Here is a 21,929-nt window from a genome sequence, read left to right on the forward strand (position 1 = left end):
TTCACTTTTTCTCTGCATCAGTAAGTTATCCTCCTTAAGAAAAATGACTATTACCAACTTTATTTTCATGCCATATTAACTCAAAATTTCCACTCCTAGTATTTAACACTCAAACAAAAAGAGTTAATACTCTGCATTTGAATACGTGCAGACTCGACTGAGGTATATCAAGTTTGAGAGAACTTAACGGCCTGGCACTTCAGGCCAGGCAGGGCAGGGCTGTTTGCTGTTTCTCTGCGTTGCCTTTCCCAGAGGGCTGCAAATATCATCGTTAATGTATAAAACATTACTTTACATTGATGAAAATTTGAGAGATCGTACAAACCTCCCATCTGCTTCTTTGGCTTTGGCATACTGCAGGTAAATCTTTGGGGAAGAGACATGAGGCAGAAGCTCACCGACTTTTGCCCTAGAAAGGTGGGCGTAGGAGAAAAATATCACCACGATGTTCATTCTAAAAGTAGCTCCCTACAATCAAATGTTACAGTTATCATGAGCTTTTAAAAATCTTGGCTCCTATAGTTTAAAGATTTAATTGTTTTTTCTCTTGACCACCCCTCTCTGCACCCTGGTAGGAAAATGGTGGTTAGTTCCTTAACTCTTTGGGGCAACCCCTCTTTCTTTCTTCTAGTAACTTACCTGATCAGGGATTTCCCCAGACCAAGTCAACAGAATGTGCTGTTCTTTGAAAAAAGTATTATTAACATGAATTCATATAAAAAGAAAAAAAAAGGAGATGGAAGGAAGGCCCAGGTAGGAGGACAGGATGTGTAGGTAGGAGGAGCGACAAGGAAACAGGTGGGAAGACCACTGGGACGCATTCATTTCCATACTTGCTCAGAACAAATTTCAGCAAATTCTTACCAATTCTTATAGCGTATGTAAACAGATGCTGCTTTGTCATAGTAGAGGCCTTTTTCATAGAGTTGGGCTGCTTCCGAATATTGCTAAAAGGATATGAGATTATTAGAATACTAAACTTATCCTATATAATAAGAGAGGAATATACTAATTAGCTGTTATGCCCTGAGGCTTAATGACCAAGCGCATTGTGACCAGATCATGGATCAGCAGGAGGGTGTGCCAGTGAGGTACAAGCGGGCTGTAGAGAGCTACAGGAGGGGGCAGGGCAGCAAGCTATGGGGGGGGGGGGGGGGTCGGAGGGAAGGGGGGCGCTACAGAAGAGCGGGGCAGCAGGTGGAGAGCTACAGGAGGGTGGCAGTGACCTACTGGCACACCGATTCATGTGCAGGGCTACTAGTTATGTATAAAATCACATGACTATGTAAGCACAGAAAAGCAAACCTTCATATTCTCCAGGATGGCCCCGCAGTCTCTCTTAAGGACCCTGCTGGGATGCTTGAGGGCTTGGTTAACCCCTCGCCGTATGTCTCCCATTCTTATGGACATCTGGGCCACTCCAGCCAGACACAACTCATCATGTTCCTGTAATTAAAAGGCAAGTAACGAACAAATCAGACCCTAACTTAAAATGCTGTATTTTAGGCAAAGGATGAATTTAAATCTAAAATGAGCCCAAAGTTATGGTTAACTTTCATTAATCCTTTCAGGATTATCTCGAGATTTGGGGGAAAATTTTTTTTTTTCTTAAGAAGTCTACATCTTTTGTGCATAAGACCAAATTTTTGTTGCCCTTTGTCCTAAATACCTTTGCATATCTCTGTATGTCTTCTTGCTGTTAAATTTTATGTAAGAAGAAATGTACTGGATATGTAAGCATATATGCTATGGATAAAATTAAGAGGAAACCCATTTATCAAATTGAAGATTTCTCTACTAGGCATGATTAAACATAAAAATTTTAGTTAAAGTTGGTTACTTTATTGAAGATAACTAAATAATTTTTCAAATAACTAATCTGAACTAGTAAAATGTAATGTCAGATTTCATTTTATGTAAATCAGCGTGTCCAGTAGAATGTTCTGTGATGATGTCTGCCTTATAATAGCCACAAGTGGCTATTGAGCACTTAAAAAATGGCTAGTGTGACAGAGAAACTGAATGTTAAATTTTATTTAATTTAAAATAACTTAAATAGCCACATGTGGCTAGAGGTGACTATTTGGTAATAGAAATAAAGAATGAACTAAATAGATGTAGCCTAAATATAAAAAAGAAAATATCAAAAAGCCAAGAGACCAATGAGCCAAGGATATGATTGGACAATTCATAACAAATACAATTGGCCAATAAAAAAAAGCTCAACCTCACTAATAATCAAATGCATAAAATAAAGTGGAACACTTTTTCTTGCTGACCAAATTGGCAGAGATAAAAACAATTGATAACATTCATTGTGTTAAGAATGTGGGGGGAAATGGAAACTTTCATGCATGACGGATAGCCGTATGAATTACTGCCATTTCCTTTAGCAGTACCAAAATTAAAAGCACACATTTTATGACCTAGAAATCTGTAAGAATATATCCTTCAGAAATACCATTTTAGGTAGCTAAAGATACATGTACTAGGCAGAATATTCATTACAGTGTTTTTGATAGAAACAGAAACAAAAACAACTATAATTCAATAAGGGCATAGATGAAAAAACCATGGTACAGTGTTCCCCTCTTATCCACGGTTGTTAGTTATTGTTGTTAATCTCTTATTGTGCCTAATTTATAAACTTTATCAAAGGTATATGTGTAGAGGAAAAAACATAGTATATTTAGGGTTTGGTATGATCCATGGTTTTAGGCTTCCACTGGCAGTCTTGGAACATATCCCCCACAGATAAAGGGGGATTACTGTACCTCCAAACAATGGAATTGCTCTAAAATGAAAACAAAATCAGGGCTAGAAGAGGTCAACGGGGGTAGGGTAGGGTTAAGGGAGGGGACACATATAAACTTTCAAAGTTTAAAAAACACACAAAATTATATGCATTGACTTGGAAAGACCATGAAGACAGCAAAATGCTGCTTGTCATGGAATGAATTCTCAGTTGATCTTTGCTTAGTGAATGGAAATGATTTCATTTCCAGTAAGAACCCATATTATACACTGAGTGGCCAGATTATTATGACCACCCCATCAGTACTTCATTGACACTTCCAAAAATACTGAATATTGAAAACTTCCTAAGCAAATAAATACTCTCAAGGTTTTATTATTATTATTATTTGCATAACTAATTCACTTCATTGTACTGATGGGGTGGTCATAATAATCTGGCCGGTCATAATAATCTGGCCACTCAGTGTGTGTGTGTGTGTGTGTGCATGTGTATATATCCTATCTAATAATAGACAAACAGGGTAATTGACTGTACCTTCGCTATGCCTCCCATTGGCTAATCAGCGTGATATGCAAATTAACGGCCAACAAAGATGGTGGTTAATTTGCATACGCAGGCGCGAAGCGGCTGAGCAAAGACGGAAGGCGGCTCCAGCAGGAAAACTGGTGCCGGCAGCCAGGGGAAGGGAAAGCTTTGCATGAATCTCTTCGTGCAACAGGCCTCTAGTGTGTGTGTGTGTGTGTGTGTGTGTGTGTGTGTATGTGTGTGTGTGTGTGTATATTTCTATGCTGAGAAGAGAGTCTGCTTGGAACTATATAAAATCATTAATAGTGGTTACCATGAAGGGGCGTGGATGGAGGAGAGAATGTTGGACTCTCACTTTTCTTTTTTTTTCTTTCTTTCTTTATTTTTATTTCTTAAAGTATTACAAAGAGTATTACACATGTCTCCTTTTTTCCCCACCCTTGACATTCCCCCGGCTTCCCCCACCCCCCCCCGCGTCTTGTGTCCATTAGTTATTCTCATATGCATGCATATAAGTCCTTCAGTTGATCTCCTACCCCCCCCCACCCCCAACCCTCCCCAGGGTTCCCGCTGTAGTTTGACATTCTGCTCAACGTTGCTCTGCCTCTGTATCCATTTTTGTTCATCAGTCTATAATGGTCCCTATTATCCATAAATGAGTGAGTTCATGTGGTACTTTTCTCAGCTTCCCAGGGGCCATCTCAGTCTCACAGGGGCCATCTCAGCCTCACAGGGGCCGTCTCAGCCTCACAGGGGCCGTTTCAACCTCACCAGGGCCATCTCAACCTCACCGGTCACTTTTCATGTTTACATATTTTGGTGACTTTTTAAAATGTACTCTAATAAAATTATATTACTTTTATAATAAAAATGCTAGATATAAAGTTTAAAAATTCCATCTTTATAAGACATTACCTAACTTAAAATCAATTTTTATTGCAAAGTTTAGCTTCTTGAGCTAAAATTGTGGGGTGGGAGGATGGGTCGGAGTAGTGGGTAAAGTTCATGCTTAGCAGGTTCATCATAAAAGACCGAGCCTGAGAGATGGAACGGCAGAGCTTTTGTGGCCTGAGAATTCACTTTCAAAGTAGTTGTTGAAAGTTTTTAAGACTAAAAGGAAAAGCCTTATGAAAATCATAGCCCGAAAATTTCCTGTAAGTGGGCAGGGATACAAATCTTACTCCCAACCTTAATAAGGAGCTCATGTTGAGAATGCAATGAAAAACATGTTTTTCAAGCTGCTAAAAACATTTTCATCTTTAGTTTGTAAAAGTTTAAAATGATCTATATACCCTTGCAAAATTGTTAATAAACTGAGAAAAGGCTTACCTGCGAAGTATTGAATAAATACAATGCAAATAAGATCATGATATATTTAAATTAAATTAATAACAATCCCAAAGATAATTATGTATATCTTATCTTTATTCAAGATTACCTTATTTTCACCTGTTATTCCTTTCTCATAATGAGCCAAAGCATTTACATAATCACCCCTGAAAGAAAAATCAGAGTGGATTTTAATACATATTTAAGTATCTTATTTACATGTATGAGATTTAGAAGTTAATCTTTGTCATTGAGTGGTTTCAGCTCACAACAGACGTGATACACAACAATACACTAGCCTTCTTTCAAGCGCAGTGCGTTATTATGTTGCTACTTTAAAAACAACTGTTTCACTGGATTATGCCAGACTGTGAAGTACTAACTGTCTATCATTCTAGGTGTCTTTGAGATCTACGTAAAATCTTATGGGCCACTTTTGGTTAATTATCTCCTTTGGTACAGTAAATGACAATCATGTGACCACAAAAATCAATGTTTTTGCCCCCAAACATCCAATATTTTTAAGTACAATATGTACTGAGAAAATCTGAGTAGAAATGGAACAAAACACTGGGTTACAGTATTGAGGGCACTGGTCCTTTCTGATAAAAAGTACTATTCAAAATATAAATGATATTACTCCCTAATCCCACGACTGATGCTAACACGGACCTATAGACCCGGAGGACACATAAATGACCTCCATTCATTTTTATTATTTGGGGCAGAATGGATAGTGATTTTTTGAGGTTCATTTGGAGACCCACCTTCTGAGAAAATATCTCCTCCAGAATAAATTAATCAGCTCTGTAGATCGTGTTATTTGAGATCAACCTGAGTTCCACCCCGTCAGCTTAGGCAGGTCATTCAACCTCTCTAAGCCTCACTCAGTTTCCTCACCTGTTGGTGGATGAGGAAATTTTTTTTTTTTTTTTTTTTTTTTAAGATAAGCTGTTCTGCTGATTGAGAACTTCGTTTTGGACACACAGCCAGAAATGTTACTAAGTGGAAATTTCTAATATTTGGACCCAATTATGTCACAACACAGCTAGGAATGTCTCCTGACAATAGGAACAACAGATCCTCCCTTCAGGAGCCTGAGGCTTTCCCTGGGCAAGCCCAATTAGGAGATGCTAAATTGAGATTTTTAGCCGGCTGGTCTGGCTCAGTGGTTGAGTGGCGACTCATGAACCAGTAGGTCATGGTTCGATTCCCAGTCAAGGCACATGCCTGGGATGTACGCTCGATCCCCAGTAGGGGGCGTGCAGGAGGCAGCCGGTCAATGATTCATCATTGATTTTTTTCTATCTCTCTCCATCTCCCTTCCTCTCTGAAATCAATAAAAATATATTTAAAAAAAGATATTTGGAACTCTCACTTTATTTTCAGGTTATTTTAGCTCACTCACTTTATTATTTTATTACGGGACTCTCTTATGGATCTAGCTCATGAGTCTAATAGACTAGAGAGCTAAATCCCTCCCACAGCTGGCAGACTGGTCCTGCTTTGACCTAATCAAGGTCTTGGATCAGAAGCAAACTGTTGGAACTGAGCATAGACCTAGGCCTTAGGTGTCAAAATCGGAAGCTGGAGGCTCCTGGGATATTTGATGATGACGAGATAGACCAAACTTACTACTATTACCACAAAGGAACTCTCCTGACCAGCTGGGGACCAGCATACAAGTAGCAGTGAACATTTTGGAAATTGGTGGCTTCATGGTCAAATATTGAGCAGAAAGGGTTAAAATATACCAACAACAAAGCACAGGCTTCCACTTGACTCAGCTCATCTGACTGCAGTGAGACAGCGTGAGAGTTTGCTACAAAAGCTTTGATTCCCCTGAAGGAGGACATCCACGTCTTTGGATGGTCTGAGGGCCTACTGGGTGTTTGTGCTCTGCCAGGACACGGTGAGCCACCAATGTGGCCCCTTTCTCTTCAGCACAGAAGCTTTGTACTCCAAGACCCATCACCCTCAGGAGAGAGATGGAGGGCCAGGGCCCTGGGGCCTGTCCCTGTCTTATGCACTAGAATTCCAATTTGTCCTTTTTAATAAATGAGTTTCCTTTGTAAGGGGCAGAGATGTGGCAAATTTAAATCCCCGTTAATTAAGAAGAAGTATAGTCTCCAAAAAGTTTTTTATGTGCAAAATTTAAAATAAGGACTCTTGGTTAGAAACGAAACCGTACTTTTTGATGAGAATTATTTCTACAATTATAATCTGTGTGTCAATATTCTCAATGAATCCAAAGTCTATATGAAAATAAAATTATATAAAAACTTTTAAAAATAAAGTGTTAGAACCATATTTCCTTTGTTCAAAGAATAATATTTTGCCACACTTATTATTTTTGAAATTGAAATGTATCATAAAAATGTTAGAAAAGCCCTAGCTGGTTTGGTTCAGTGGATAGAGCATCGGCCTGTGGACTGAAGGGTCCTGGGTTCTATTCCAGTCAAGGGGACGTAGCTCAATTGCAAGTTTGGTCCCCAGTACGGAGCATGCAGGAGGCAGCCGATCGATGATTCCCTCTCATCATTGATGTTTCTATCTCTCTCTCCCTCTCTCTTCCTCTATGAAATCAATAAAAATATATTTTAAAAAAACATCAGAAAAAATTGTCCAGTTGTGATGTAATTAACTCTGCACATACACATGGGAACTTATATTTGCAAATGAATTATTCATTTATTGCCTCTGCGGGTATTTGCATTAGTAGCATTAAGCATGGCTGAATGTGAATTACAAGTGGATCTTGAATGCTTCTAAAATTACACATTTATGCAGCACTGAAATAAAAATCTATAGTCTGTCAACTAAGAGTATTGATTATTAAGACTATCTAGCGACTAAGTGCACTGGAAAATCCTAAATCTCTCAGAACAGAAGATGGCATTTCCAAAGGAAGGAAAGATTTGTGAAACCTGTCCATGCATCACTCAGGCACTGAATATCAGCCCGTGAGAGCTTCTGGCTTCATCTTCAACATTAACTGTTGGCAATTCAATTTAAAAAAGAAAAACTATAAAATAAAGCAAATAGAAGTTGTAGACCAATACCTGGTATTTTTCACTCTGCCTTGAAATTACACTATAAATCCTCAAAGTGTACAAAGAAGTCAAGATCATGAGCTTAGGTTCTGAAAAGCAGTATGTCACCCTGATGGTCAAATGTGATTCAAAACAATGTTTAGACTCTAAATGTAGAAAAGGCTTATCTAAGACCCAAACTTGATGCTAAAAATGAAAGTGGATAAATGCATGGATAAGACAACATTAGAAAAAATTTATTTTGTTTGTATAATTACAGTAATCTCTTTTCCCCTGAAAAAGAAATTATAAAATCAACGGAGGGCCTTATAAGAATGGCAGTTTAGAACTTAAGATATTCAGTAATTATTTCAATAGTCAGTAGTCAGTAATTCAGCAATTAGGTACCAACTGAATCATATAAAGATGAGGACTTACGTGAATTCAAGCTGAATAGCATATTCTTTGGAGATAAGTGGTATTTGGTCCGGGGCTAAACGCTTGGCCAGCTGTAGAGCGCTGTCCCAGTGCTGCAAATCCCTTCTCATCTATTAGGGGCAAATGGGCAAGTTATTTTGCACAGTCACCATATAGTGCTAGTTTTAATAAAGTGATTACAAAACTCTTTGTTTAAAAATGAAACTTGATCTTTGCAAAGATAATACATTACTATAGTATATTTCCTCAATGGAGGTGACAGAGCTCCCACGGGGGTAAAAATTGATTTTGGGGGAGCAAAAAAATCTTAGCTATTATTACAAAGGCTTGTGGCCCTCCAAAATGCAATCCTATAGAGTGAACAACATAAACTGATGAACAAAAAGAGATCCAGAGACAGAGAAGCATTGAACTGTCAAACCTCAGGCGGAAGGCGGGGGTGGGGGTAAGAGATCAACCAAAGGACTTGTATGCTTACATATAAGCATTACCAATGGACACAGACGCTAGGGGGCGTGGTGAGGGCATGTGGTGGGGACTGAGAGTGGCTGGGAAGAGGTCAATGGAGGAAAAAATAGTATTATAATAGCTATGTACAGGCCAGGGGGATACTTGAAACATCAGGGAGACCACTCTATAAAGTATCTGATTGTCTAACCACCATGTTGTACACCTGAAACTAATACAGAATAATATTGAATGTGAACTGTAATTGAAAAAAAAGATAGGAAATTGAATGTTATATGTTTTTCATCACAATAAAAAATAAATAAATGTCACTTTAAGTAATAAAAAGCCAAAACAGCTCTAGCCGGTTTGGCTCAGAGGATAGAGTGTCAGCCTGTGGACTGAAGGGTCCCGGGTTCGATTCTGGTCAAGGGCACATGCCCGGGTTGTAGATTTGATCCCCAGTTGGGGGGTGTCCAGGAGGCAGTGATTGGGTGATTCTCTCTCATCATTGATGTTTCTATCTCTCTCCCTCTCCCTTCCTCTCTGAAATCAATAAAAATTAAAAACACTCAATTCTACCCAACAAAATCTTATTCTTTAGTACTCAAAACTAATAAAAATTAATCCAACCAACCAATTAAATTATTCATTTTCCTTCTTAAAAAGTTGAGAAGTACTTTACTACAGGAGATTTACAGATCTTTAGCACATGACATGTCCATAGCTAAACGTGGAAGAGCTAAGGTGACGTCTTTGCCCTCACTTCTAGCAACCACGAATAACAGCAAATATAAATAAAATGTGAGTCTGTCTTTCTCCTGGCTCCTGAGGTCTTTTATTTGTGTCTGGTATACAGTCCCAAATATAACTAACCAAGAATCTTTTAGAGTTCATTCCTCGCTTTATTCACATTTTGTAAAGAATTAATAAGAGCTCACATTTCCCAAGTGTTATTTTCTGCCAGGTAATGCTCTAGGACATTAGCTTATTTGTTTATCACAACGAGGCCTTTTGCAATTAATCGTCCATAAGGCAAAAGAGGCTCCACTAGCTGCTTCAGAACACCTCCGCTCTGTGCACCGAGTCGGGCTGTCAGCATGTGGCCGAGCTGGGCAGAAGGGCTTTGCCCCTCGCTTCCTTTCCCTGGCTAACCTGTCAACCACATTTGTCTTTTCCGTTGATCAGGCACAGTTCCGAAGTGAGGTGAAGTGAACGGCAGGGTGCAATCTCCCCTCTCCACGGGGAAGCCATCAATCACCTCCAACGATTTACAGATCTTTAGCACATGACATGTGTCCATAGCTAAACGTGGAAGAGCTAAGGTGACGTCTTTGCCCTCACTTCTAGCAACCAGTTTCCTACTTCAGTGCGCACCCATCCAAGTTCTGAAAATTTCTCAGGGTGTCCCCAATTGTCTCAAATAATATTATAAAATTATCTAAATATTTTCTTAAAACAAAATTAATTTGGTTCACTTAAAATTTAAAAATGAAAATTTGCTACAGAACAATTTGAAAAAGGGTTAAGTTGTAAAATTAGCAGCAAATGTTTTCAAAATACCTCCTCTCTGTAGCTGTGGACAAGCTGATCTGAGGTGAATGACAGTAACGACAGCAGCTACCACTTTTGTCTTTTCTATTGATCAGCACAGTTCCAATAGATCTAATCTCATTTTTAAATCTTTACAATAACCAAATGGGCTAGATACTGTTATCCCCACTTTAAACAGATGGAATCCAGGGCACGGAAAGATGAAATAAGTTGTCCAGGGTTGCACAGAGCTGGAATTTAAGCCGACATGTCTGACTCTAAAGTTCACATTCTTTTTTTCTTTTAAAATATATATTTATTCCTTTCAGAGAGGGAGAGAGAGATAGAAACATCAACGATGAGAGAGAATCATTGATTGGCTGCCTCCTGCACGCCCCCTACCAGGAATTGAGCTCACAACCTGAGCATGTGCCCTGACTGGGAATGGAATCGTGTCCTCCTGGTTCATAGGTCGATGCTCAACCATTGAACCATGCTGGCCAGGCTCAAGTCCACATTCTTTTTTTTTTTTTAAATATATTTTATTGATTTTTTTACAGAGAGGAAGGTAGAGGGATAGAAAGCCAGAAACATTGATGAGAGAGAAACATTGATCAGCTGCCTCCTGCACACCCCCTACTGGGGATGTGCCCGCAACCAAGGTACATGCCCTTGACTGGAATCGAACCTGGGACCCTTGAGTCCGCAGGCCGACGCTCCATCCACTGAGCCAAACTGGTTCTGGCTAAAGTCCACTTCTTAATCCCTGTTCCCTATGGCCACTTCTCTCTTCCTCCTTGTGTTGAACTAGGTAGTTTACTCTGTTCTAGTCCTTCTGCTGCAACGCTCATCTCTGGGAAACTAGTGATGGTACACTAGTCCTTAGCCCACCTTTTCTTTTATTTGGTTAATCTTTACCTGAAAATGTTTTTCCCATTGATTTTTAGAGAGAGTGGAAGGGAGGGTGGGGAGGGAGAGAGAGAAACATCAATATGAGAGACACATCGATTGGTTGCCGCCCACATGTGCCAGGGCCAGGGATCGAACCTGCGACCCTTTGGTGTGCCGGCTGATGTTCTAACCACTGAATACACCACCCAGGGCTCCTTAGCCCACCTTTTAACGCACAGGAGAATTCCATACAAGAAATAAAAGATAAATGTGTCCCAGTTTTCCCATTTGGACCACAGAGCCTGTAACAGTACTATCTCACAGGATTGCTGTGCGGGTTAAATGAAAAACAGTATGTCTTAGGAATATACCTGGCACATGTGAACACTCAATACGCAGTGGCTGTTTTTATTTGCATGTGCCTTTGTAAGTTATAAAGTCTGTTCTCTTTGGGCGCATTTAGATGGAAATTATTTGGTAATGTTACCATGCCACGCCTTTTATGGCTCCGCAGAATGCAGAATGAAAGTATTTTTGAAGGTAATGAGTACTCAGGGGTCCTTAAAGCTGAGTCTGAATTCTAGAGGGGCAAGGCCTGTGGTGCCCGGTGCCGAGGACTGTTAGCCATGTCCAAGGTGAGGTCCCCCTTTACGTGGCCTTCTTCCCCCACATTTGCCGCCATACCTCCAGCGCAGCAACGGGGCAGCTGGACGCCAGGTACAGGTCCTGAGCCAGGTTGAAATCATTAGTAAACATGGCAAGATGCCCTGCCAAAAGGTTGTTGTCCTCGATCCCCTGAAAATAAAAGCAGCTTTAATGAGAATACAAATTTTGTGTTTTTGTTTTGTGTTTACTGATTTGAGAGAGAGAGAAAGAGAGGGAGGGGGAAGAGAGACATCGATTTGCTGTTCCCTTATTTATGCATTCCTTGCTTGATACTTGTATGTGCCCTGACGGGCCATAAGGTTTCACTAAAAACAAAAGGAAAAGCTTTGCTCAGTAAGAAGTGGTAATGTTCTAGCAATTAACTTGCTGGTGAGTTGGGCAGGATTCACCACAGAATGTAAAATGCATGAACAAATACCATTTAACTCCTAACCTGATAATCCTCATAAGATGCTGCTTACCTTTATTTGTTCCAAGGACATCACCATGCCGACATTTCCGACAGCCCGGTAGACGCGGATTGCGAACTCCACGTCCATGTGATGGAGGCACTCCCGGCCCAGCTCATTCCAGGCGTCGTGATCATTCAGAATCGTGCAGAGTTCCCACGCGTCAGAGAACCTAGGGGGTGAGTAGAAGCTTAGTCAGGGGGCTCTTTTTGCTCCCTACCAGGCAACTGTCAGATTGTACATTCTTTCATGTCATGCCCTAGGTAAGTTTTGTAAAACACTTCTTAGTCTGTAATCATTATTTACAAGTTATGAAAAATTACATAAACTTTTCTTCCCTTTTTGTACAGATGACTGTTTTTAAATTTCTTTTATTAATCTAAATTTACTCTGGGTAACCACCTTCCCCCATTAACAATTAATTCTATTTATTTTTGGTTTACTTCATACAGAGATGAAAATTAGTTTTGTTCTCACGTAAGTCTAATAAAATTAGCACTCTATTCCTGTCCAGTCCACTGCCTGTTTTTGAAAGTAAAGTTTGAGCGTCGACCCATGAACCAGGAGGTCAGGGTTTGATTCCCAGCCAGGGCACATGCCCAGGTTGTGGGCTCGATCTCCAGTAGGGGGCGTGCATGAGGCAGCTGATCAATGATTCTCTCTCATCATTGATGTTTCTATCTCTGTCTCCCTCTCCCTTCCTCTCTGAAATCAATAAAAATATGTATTTTTTAAAAAAGGTAAAGTTTGAGTGGAATGCAGCTACATCAGCCATGCATTATGGATTGTCTCAGCTGCTCTCGTGCTACAACAGCCGAACTGAGCAGAAACAGAGACCCTATGGCCCCTTAACACGTGAAATACATACCATTTGGCCCGTAACAGAAAGAGTTGGCTGACTTCTGGTTTAAAACATGACCATAAATGCCAATTAAATGTTTTGTGGGACCTTTACATTAATGGATATATTACATCTACCCATCTATTTGCCTCTGCATTTTCCTGTCTCACACACATTTACTGAGCACCTATTATACGCCAGGAACTGTGTTTGGAACCAAGATACAAAGATCAAACCCGGTCATTGTCCTTCAAGTGTCATAAATGGGGAAGGTGGAAGACAGATGAGTATGACATAGTACAATGGAAGTAATTGAGTGCTTATAGTATGGGGGTCTTTGTGCTACGTACTCTGTATGAATTCTCTCACTGGGTTCCTCTGACAACCCTATCCACTCTGTATTATTATTACTTCTCCTTTATAGATGAGAAAGTGAGGATTCTTGGTCTTAACACACTAGCCCTAGTCACACAGTGGTGAATGGGAAAGTGCTCTAAACCACTATGTATATTGTATGTACCCTGGCTCCGAGGCAACACACTAGAAAGTGTTTTGTTTTGTTTTTGTGGGAGGCAGGGGGCTTCAGGGAAGGCTTCCTGGACTAGGTGAGGGTTCCACTGAACAGTGAGGACTAAGGAGTTACTACGTACAGCAGCAGCAAGAGATGGTGGGAAGCATTAGAACCACAGAGGGACTCACAGTGGCCCTAAGCTGTAAGAGGAAATCTCAGGCAAGCCAAACCAAACTTTATTAGGATGAAATTAAGATGTTGTTGAAATAACAATAACTGCACTATTTCGGTGATTAGAAACGTTTTTGTTCCGAAGGGACTAAAGCACCGATATTTCACCGTGACTTTCTTTAGAATTCTACACATGCTCATATCCGTGATCTTACCTGAGCCTCACGATAATCCCGTGAAGGAAACGAGGTAAATGCTATCATCTCCTTTACAATCCCCGAAGCAAGCGAGCGCCGTGGAGAAGTATTTGAAACCCTACCTTTTCAGCACTAAGGTCTGTGTCAGCATCTGCCTCAGCTCCTTAGGCCCCACGTCTTTTAAATTGTTGAGGAAGCTGTGAGTGTCCAGGTAGACATTGTTGATTTGTCCGCTCTGTGTCTGGCAGGTCAGCTCTCCATTATACAACAGCAGAGGTTTATGAGAGAAGGGAATTTTGGTGCCGTCAGCCAGAATGACCTTGGATCCTACATTATAAAACAGACATCTGAATGCTGGAAGGCAATACGCAGCACAAACATCAGAAAGGAATGTTTTCATTTCATTGCAATGGAAATGGACTTATCAACAAATGTACAAGAAGGTGATTAAGTACCTTGTATAGTGTTCCTGTGAAAGACATAGGTGTACGCCTTATCATCATCATAAGCAATAAAAACACCTTTATCCAATGGCCAGTTTTCCCAAAGTACACCTTTAATGGTTGGTGGAAAATCTGGAATCTCATACGTAGCATCATTTACCTACAAAATAGGATTTAAAGTTTTGCCCCCAGTCTATACATAAATCATTATCATTTGCAGTGGCAGGAGCCTGTCTGTAGCCTTAGCTGGCATAGCTTACAGACCCACACTCAACCCAACAACACGCCAACCGTTCCAATATTAGGTGTGGCTTGAAAAAAAACAAAACTACAGTTACATGGAAAATCAAGGGTTTTATCTAAAATCTGATGAATTTGCAGGCAAAACTACAAGTCTGGACATAAAGTTTCACATTAAGGAAAAAAAAGCTGAAGGTGCTCAAGATGACAGAAACTTAAACTATGAACACTTGCGTTTAGAAATTTTTCAATACTGGGCACAGAAATGCTCCATCTAGGGAGGAAACAGAAATTGATTCATGTATGATTTAAAATTTAGATAAATTCCACTCTATCTGTTTCACTTCAAAAACTTCTCTACAATGCACTCTAACAAACATAAAATGTACTGCTATAGTAACATAACCTATTAAAAAAGCAATCCAGCCCAGCTGGTGTGGCTCAATGGTTGAGTATCAACCTATGAACCAGTAGATCACAGCTCGATTCCCAGTCAGGGCACATGCCCAGGTTGCAGGCTCAATCTCCAGTAGGGAGTGTGCAGGAGACGGCCAATCAGTGATTCTTTCTCATCAATGATGTTTCTATCTCTCTTTTCCTCTCTGAAATCAATAAAAATATATATTAAAAAAAAGCAATCACCTATTCCTGTGAACTCAGGCTGGTAGGCTAATACATACGCTGAATGTGGAGCTGAGAAACACCTGCTTTCTCCCTAATCTGTCTTCCTCTAAAAATAAGAATGAAATATAAAATTCTTACAAATAAAAACTAATACTATAGAGCTGTGCTGTCCATCACAGTAGCCACCACTTACTAACCACACGTGGCTATTGTGCACTGAAATGTGTCTCATCTGAATTAAGATGTGTCCAAGTGTGAACTTCACATGGGATCTCAAGAAGTTACCCATGTGCATCTAACTGAGAGTGTGAAACAGCAATAATTTTTTATATTGATTACATACTAAAATGATAATATTGAAATTAATTTCACCTATTTCTTTTTCCCTTTCTAAAAACGTGCTTTAAAAATTAAAAATTACATATGTGGTTACAATTATATCTCCATTGGATAGTGCTACTTACCAGATATTGTACTAATTACTTATGTAACTTCATTTAATTCTAACCTCATAGTTCGTAAGTCAGATCGTATTATTATGCCCATTTGCAGATGAAGAAACTGAGGCACAGAGAAATGTGCACTGAGTCACATGGCTCATAAGTTGAAGAGCCAGGACTTGAACCTGAGCAGCGCAGCTCCAGTCTATGCTTCTATCCACTGTGCACACTGACCTGCAGTTTGTAAGGGCACACCATCCAATGGACAGGTGGCAGAGCTTTTTAAAAGGGCAGCCATTTGTTGAGTGCTTAGTATGTGGCAGACACAGTACTAAAAACGTTTAATTTTTTATAAACCACCTATAACATAGGTGCCAGAACGGAATTTATAGCTGGGGAACGGGAACTCCAATCAGAGTGAGAGCTCTGGAGGGAGCTCCTCTGGGCTCATACCAATGCACTTGCTGGCTGTGAGCTGGGACAAGTTACTTATCTTCTCTAGGCCTTAGTTTCTTCACCTGTAAAGTGGCAATAATATGAGTATTTTTCTCTGGGCTGTGATAAGGACAGAAAGAGACCCCTGATGTATGTAAAGAGTACTCAGCACAAAAATACTGCTTATTATTACTAATCGTAAATTCAGATCTATCTGTCAGTCTTTAAAGTCCATGCCCTTAACTACTACATAGCCTCTCTGAAGGGCAACATATTTATAAACTTTCTAGAAGATCACAAGCCATCCTTCATGGGCATATAGGGAGTGTGTGTGTGTCTGTGTGGGGGGGGGGGGGGAGGGGGGAGGGGAATATAAGTTTTATCGGGGCATATGTAAGAAAAAGTAATCTCTAAATTCTAATGTACAACATGAGTGAGTCCCTTACTATCCACATAGTGAAGAAAAATAGGTTGAATAAATATACATATGAAGGAAAATTGCAAATACGTTTAAAAATTTTAAAGAATTGTAGCCTGAACATTTGCATGTATGAACATCACAGGAGCAATGCCTCTCTCAAATTATTTGAAGCAGAAAATTAGGCTGCAATACCAGCACACGATGACGGGGGTGGGGGGTTGGTGGGGGGCCGGGAGGGGTGTTGTTAAAATCAAATGAAGTGCGGAGCACTCTGGTCAAGAGTCCAAGGGCCTCAGTGCCTTAGTGCAGCCTCCTGCTGGGTCAGAGGCGGGGAAGGCTCTGCCCCACAAGGCTCCTTCAAGGGCCCTTCCCTTCCACCTGGCCCTACTCAGAGAAAAAAGACTGGGTATTATTTAAAAGAGGAATTTACTCCTGTGGGCACAACACTCCCCTCTGGTATCTTGCCCAACCACTTAAAATTCGAGCCTACCAGAGAAACCTTAATTTGAATAAAAGCAAACACCCACCCACATGTTGGGGGAGGGAGAGCACATGCCCACGGAGTCATTCTTTGTGTGGATTTTGTTTGACAAGGTTGTTTTTCTTTTTTAAATAAATCTTTATTGTTGAAAGTATTACATATGTTCCCCCCCCCCCCCATTGTCCTCTCCCCCACAAGGTTATTTTTTCTTAATACCTGAGTTGCAGGTTAGAGCTGGAAAAGGGAGTGGGGATGAGCAGCAATAAGAGAGAGAATTCCGGATTTGAGGGGTTGAAGGGTGGTAAAGAGGGCAGGGCTTTAACTAACACTCGCTAACTGGCTCCTGTGCCTGATAACATGGAAAGATGAACTCACGGATACCTCAGTCAAACTCTATGAAGGAGGTCATACTGGCCTCTAACAGAAATGACCGAGGAACGGGAAAGTGTAAAAAGAAGGATGTAGCAACGTTTTTAAGCAGGTCTTGCTCTTTGCCCTTTCCCTGCAGTCATACCCAGTTCTGACTAACTCCTGTCAGACACCGATGTCCCTGGACCCCTCTGTGTCCCCTCAGCAGCAGTTCCCATGCGGGAAGCAAGGCAGCTCCGCTTCCTCAGGCCTGTCACAGAAACGGAATCTGTGCTAGACAGGTTTTCCTTATTGCGTAGAGGGAACTCAAAGTTATCTTTATATTTATGTCATTTTCCCTCATTGGTTTGTGACCAGGAGAGAAATGGATTGAGTAAGAACCAGCATATTAGAGATTTTGCATAAATAATCCAGTCACTCCTGTGGTAACCTGTTATATTTGTCAAAGAAAAAAATGAAGGGAAGAGAAAGCAAGAAAGAAAGGAAGGGAAGAGAGAGAGAGGAAAGTGCATAGTGAGGGGAAAGCTGTCTTCATTGGAATGTGTCTTCTCTAAGGTAAACCAGATGCCTGGGAACAGCTACTAAAGATGGGCCAAGAGCAGCTATAGGCTTATGTAAACTGAACAAATTAAAGCATTAGCTGGATATAAAGAAAGAAATGAAAACTCCAAGTACATATATATCCTATCTAATAATAGACAAACATGGTAATTAACCGTACCTCCGACACGCTTCCCATAGGCTAATCAGGGCGATATGCAAATTAACTGCCAACCAAGATGGCGGCCGGCAGCCAGGCAGCTGAAGCGAACAGGAGGCTTGCTTGCTCCAGTGAAGGAGGAAGCCAAGGTTCCTCGCCTGCTGCTGCTGGGCTCTGAGCTGCACTCTAAGAAACTATGTTGCAATTATAGAAGCTAAACAATCCCCAGAAACCTGCTTTCAGCCAGCCGGGCCTCAGAGCTGGAGTTGCAACAGTGTTTCAATTATAGAAGCTAAACAAAGCCCAGATACCTGCTTTCAGCAGCTGAGGTCTCAGAGCTGGAGCCGAGCCTCAGAGCTAAAGCTGGCTCTCAGCTCCAGTGACAGCCAAAGAAGGTAAATAAATCCCAGAATAAAAAAAAAAGAAAAAAAGGAGAGGTTGGGAGCTTCAGTCACCCGCCAGCCTGAAAACAGCCCTCAGCCCCTCACCCAGACTGGCCAGGCACCCCAGTGGGGACCCCCACCCTGAAGGGGGTGTGACCAGCTGCAAAGAGCCATCATCTCCTCATCCAGGCTGGCCAGGCACCCAAGCGGGACCTCCACCCTGATCCGGGACACCCTTCAGGGCAAACCAGCTGGCCCTGACCCATGCACCAGGCCTCTATCCTATATAGTAAAAGGGTAATATGCCTCCCAGCACTGGGATCAGCGGAGCCGCAAGGCCTCCCGAACCTGGGATCAGCGGAGCTGCGAGGCCTCCCGAACCCAGGATCAGCGGAGCCTCGAGGCCTCCCAAACACGGGATCAGCGGAGCCGCGAGGCCTCACGCCCCGGGATCAGCGGAGCAGTGAGGCCTCCCAGCACCGGGATCAACGGAGCAGCGAGGCCTTCTAGCACCGGGATCAGCTGAGCAGCGAGGCCTCACTGCCCCTGTGTCAAGCGGAGCCGCGAGGTCTCCCAGCACTGGGATCAGTGGAGCCGCGAGGCCTCCTGGACCCTGGAGCAGCGTGACAGGGGGCAGTGCCCAAACCCCTTGATCGCCCTGCGGCTCTGTGTGTGACAGGGAGCAGGCCTAAGCTAGCAGGTCGTTATCTCCCGAGGGGTCCCAGACTGTGAGAGGGCACAAGTGGGGCTGAGGGACACCCCCCCCCCCCCGCCAGTGCACAAATTTTTGTGCACTGGGCCTCTAGTATATATATAAAAGCCTAAGTGACCATTACGACCTAACGACCGGTAGGGGGCAGATGCTCAATGCAGGAGCTGCCCCCTAGTGGTCAGTGAGCTCCCACAGCCAATCTCCCATGGCCAGCCAACCTCTCCCCGTCCCTCCCCCTGGCCGGCAAACCTCCCGCGGTCCCTTTCCCTATCTGGCAGGCCTTGTCCGGCAGCCAGCAGGCCCCGTCCGACAGCCAGCCTGGCCTGGCCCCAATTGGGACTGGGTGAGATAGCCCCAATAGGCCCTGATCACCGGCCAGGCCTAGGGACTCCACTGTGCAGGAATTTCGTGCACTGGGCCTCTAGTAGTAAGTAATGTAAAAACACACTTTCATTTTTCTAAATCTATTTTCGAAAATTTAAGGATGTGCAAAAATATGAGTTAACTGAAAATGGTCTATCTGTTTTTAATCATCTGATATAAAAATACATTTTCTTTCTATTCAGGACCTTAAGGGAAGAGGAAAATCACCTGAGGTGGAGGAAGGACAGGTCCTAGTCCCAGCCCTCTGGGGCTTATTGCATATCTGGAGAGAAAGTCATGTACATGCTGATACACTATAATATTGCACAGTAAAGAAGGTTAAAAGTGGTACAGAATATAATAACGATTTTTTCCCTAAAATATCTCTCTGGAACTGACATGAAAAATTACAGAATAATGGAAAAAGATTCCTTGATGAGAACAGTCATGAAATGGATCACAAACATTGGTATCACAGACATGATAACAAAGTACTATAATCCTTGGCTCTGCTTACGAGAAGATGATTTTATATATAAAATATATTTAAAAAATACTTTTCTTCACGTGTTGTATAATTTTAAAAACAAGCATTCAAAGCTTTTCTAGACTTACTGGACAGTAGACAAATCCATCACTTTTTTCATCAATGAAAACTAATGTGGTCCCATTGGGGTCAGGGAAAATCCTTTTCACACTGAAAGGATGTCGATAATCATTAACGAATTGCCAGTTTTCAATGTAGAAATATTGGATAACACCAGTCTACCAAAAAAAAAAGAAAAAGAAAATCCAGTCAAGAAAATACTTTCAGCATTTATGTTAAACATACCTTCTAATATGAAGAGAAAAAATGTCATATTTCTGATGAAGAGTCTCAGAATATTTACAATATTTGCAATGTACAGGAAGAAGAAAATAAAACAAATTGTCTTTTCATTCTCTTAACAGTGTCTTTCAAAGACACTGTTTTGTTTTGTTTTTAATTTTGGCAAAGTCCAATTTATCAACTTATTCTATTATAGATTGTGCTTTTGGTATTATGTCTAAAAAATCTTTGCCTAACCCAAGGTTATAAAGCTTTACTCCTGTTTTCTTCTAGAAAATTTAAAGTTGTATGTTTTACATTTGGGTCTGTGACCCACTTTATAGAATGTGTAGAGAATTCTCAAAACTCAGTAATAAGAAAATAAACAAGCCAATTAAGAAATAATAAAAAAATATGAACAGACACCTCACTAAAGAGAAACAGATAGCAAATAAGCATATGAAAAGATGCCTCTACATCATTAGTCCATTAGTGAAATGCAAATTAAAATCACAATGAAGTACCACTGCACACTCATTAGAGAGGCTAAAAGTAAAGAGTGACAGTATCAGGTGTTTGTGAGGATGTAGAGCAGGGGTAAGGAACCTCCAGCCCTCGGGTTATATAAGATCCACGAATAATTTGGTCTGGTCCTGCCAAAGCATGAGGGGGGGGAGTTCATTAAGTGACCAAATATAGCAGGCTAATTTTTAAGTTGATAATTTTGTATGGCCCTCAAATGATGCTGTACATATCCAAATGGACCTTGGCAGAAAAAAGGTCCCCCACCCCTGATGGAGAGGAACTGGAACACATATATACTGATGATGGGAGTATAAAATGGTACAACCAAGTTAGAAAACGGTTTGTCAATTTCTCAAAAGGTTAAACATACACATGCCAAATGATGTAGCCATTCCACTTCTAGGTGTTTTTATCTAAGATAAAAGAAAGCATATGTCCATACAAAGGCTTGAACACAAATAATTATAGCAGCTTTATTTGTAAATACCCCAAACAGGAAACAACATCAATATCCATCCATAGGTTCATGGATGAGCGAATTATGATATATGCTGACTACATACTATTATTCAGCAAGAAAAGGATGGAACTATTGACACAAACACCAAAATGGATGATCTCAAAATAATTATACTAAAGCCAGACAAGAAGGAGTACCTACTATGTGATTCCATTTACATAAAGCTCTAGAAAATACAAACTAATTTATCGTGGCAAAGCACTAAGTGGGGAGGGGTGGGAAGGAGGGATTGAGAAAACTTTTAAAGGTGATAAATATGCCCATTATACTGATTGAGTTGATAGTGTTTCACAGGTGCATACATATATCAAAACTTAACTTTAACTTGTGTAGTTTACAATATTTGCAATGTTACAAAAATTTTGTTAACTATGTATGGTGATGGATGTTAACTAGACTTACTGTGGAGATCATTTTGTAATATATATGAATATCAAATCATTATGTTGTGCATATGAAACTAATATAATGTTATATGTCAATTATACTTCAGTTACAAAAAAAAAAGAGAGACAGATAAATACTGCCTTACTGACAGGCGACTACACTTTGAGTTCTTACTTCAAGTGCCTGTGGCATAGTGGAAAGAGTACATTTTCCATCAGGAAATCTTGCTTGTCCAAGTTCCACCTCTGTCTCAAACCTAGTGACCTCTCAGTCTTCAGTGCCCTCATCTC

At 40.9% G+C, this 21,929-nt stretch overlaps 1 protein-coding gene across 3 annotated transcripts in view; it reads right to left on the reverse strand.

The window, feature by feature from the left end:
• The window catches only part of WDR19 (WD repeat domain 19), a 73,885-nt gene that overhangs the window by 27,560 nt on the left and 24,396 nt on the right, over positions 1-21,929 (reverse strand). For all 3 annotated transcript variants that reach the window (XM_070397834.1, XM_070397824.1, XM_070397843.1), the window contains exons 15-24: positions 20,015-20,164; positions 14,244-14,391; positions 13,911-14,115; positions 12,081-12,240; positions 11,638-11,748; positions 8,083-8,192; positions 4,722-4,779; positions 1,306-1,446; positions 865-947; positions 326-409 (exon numbers count right to left, since the gene is read on the reverse strand). In XM_070397834.1, coding sequence (XP_070253935.1) covers positions 326-409; positions 865-947; positions 1,306-1,446; positions 4,722-4,779; positions 8,083-8,192; positions 11,638-11,748; positions 12,081-12,240; positions 13,911-14,115; positions 14,244-14,391; positions 20,015-20,164 — 1,250 coding nt within the window. The remainder of the gene's footprint in view (positions 1-325; positions 410-864; positions 948-1,305; positions 1,447-4,721; positions 4,780-8,082; positions 8,193-11,637; positions 11,749-12,080; positions 12,241-13,910; positions 14,116-14,243; positions 14,392-20,014; positions 20,165-21,929) is intronic.

This window comes from Myotis yumanensis, unplaced genomic scaffold (genome assembly GCF_028538775.1).
Source record: "Myotis yumanensis isolate MYYU_CA2020_CCGP unplaced genomic scaffold, mMyoYum1.0.hap1 SCAF_1, whole genome shotgun sequence".
Classification (NCBI taxonomy): domain Eukaryota; kingdom Metazoa; phylum Chordata; class Mammalia; order Chiroptera; family Vespertilionidae; genus Myotis; species Myotis yumanensis.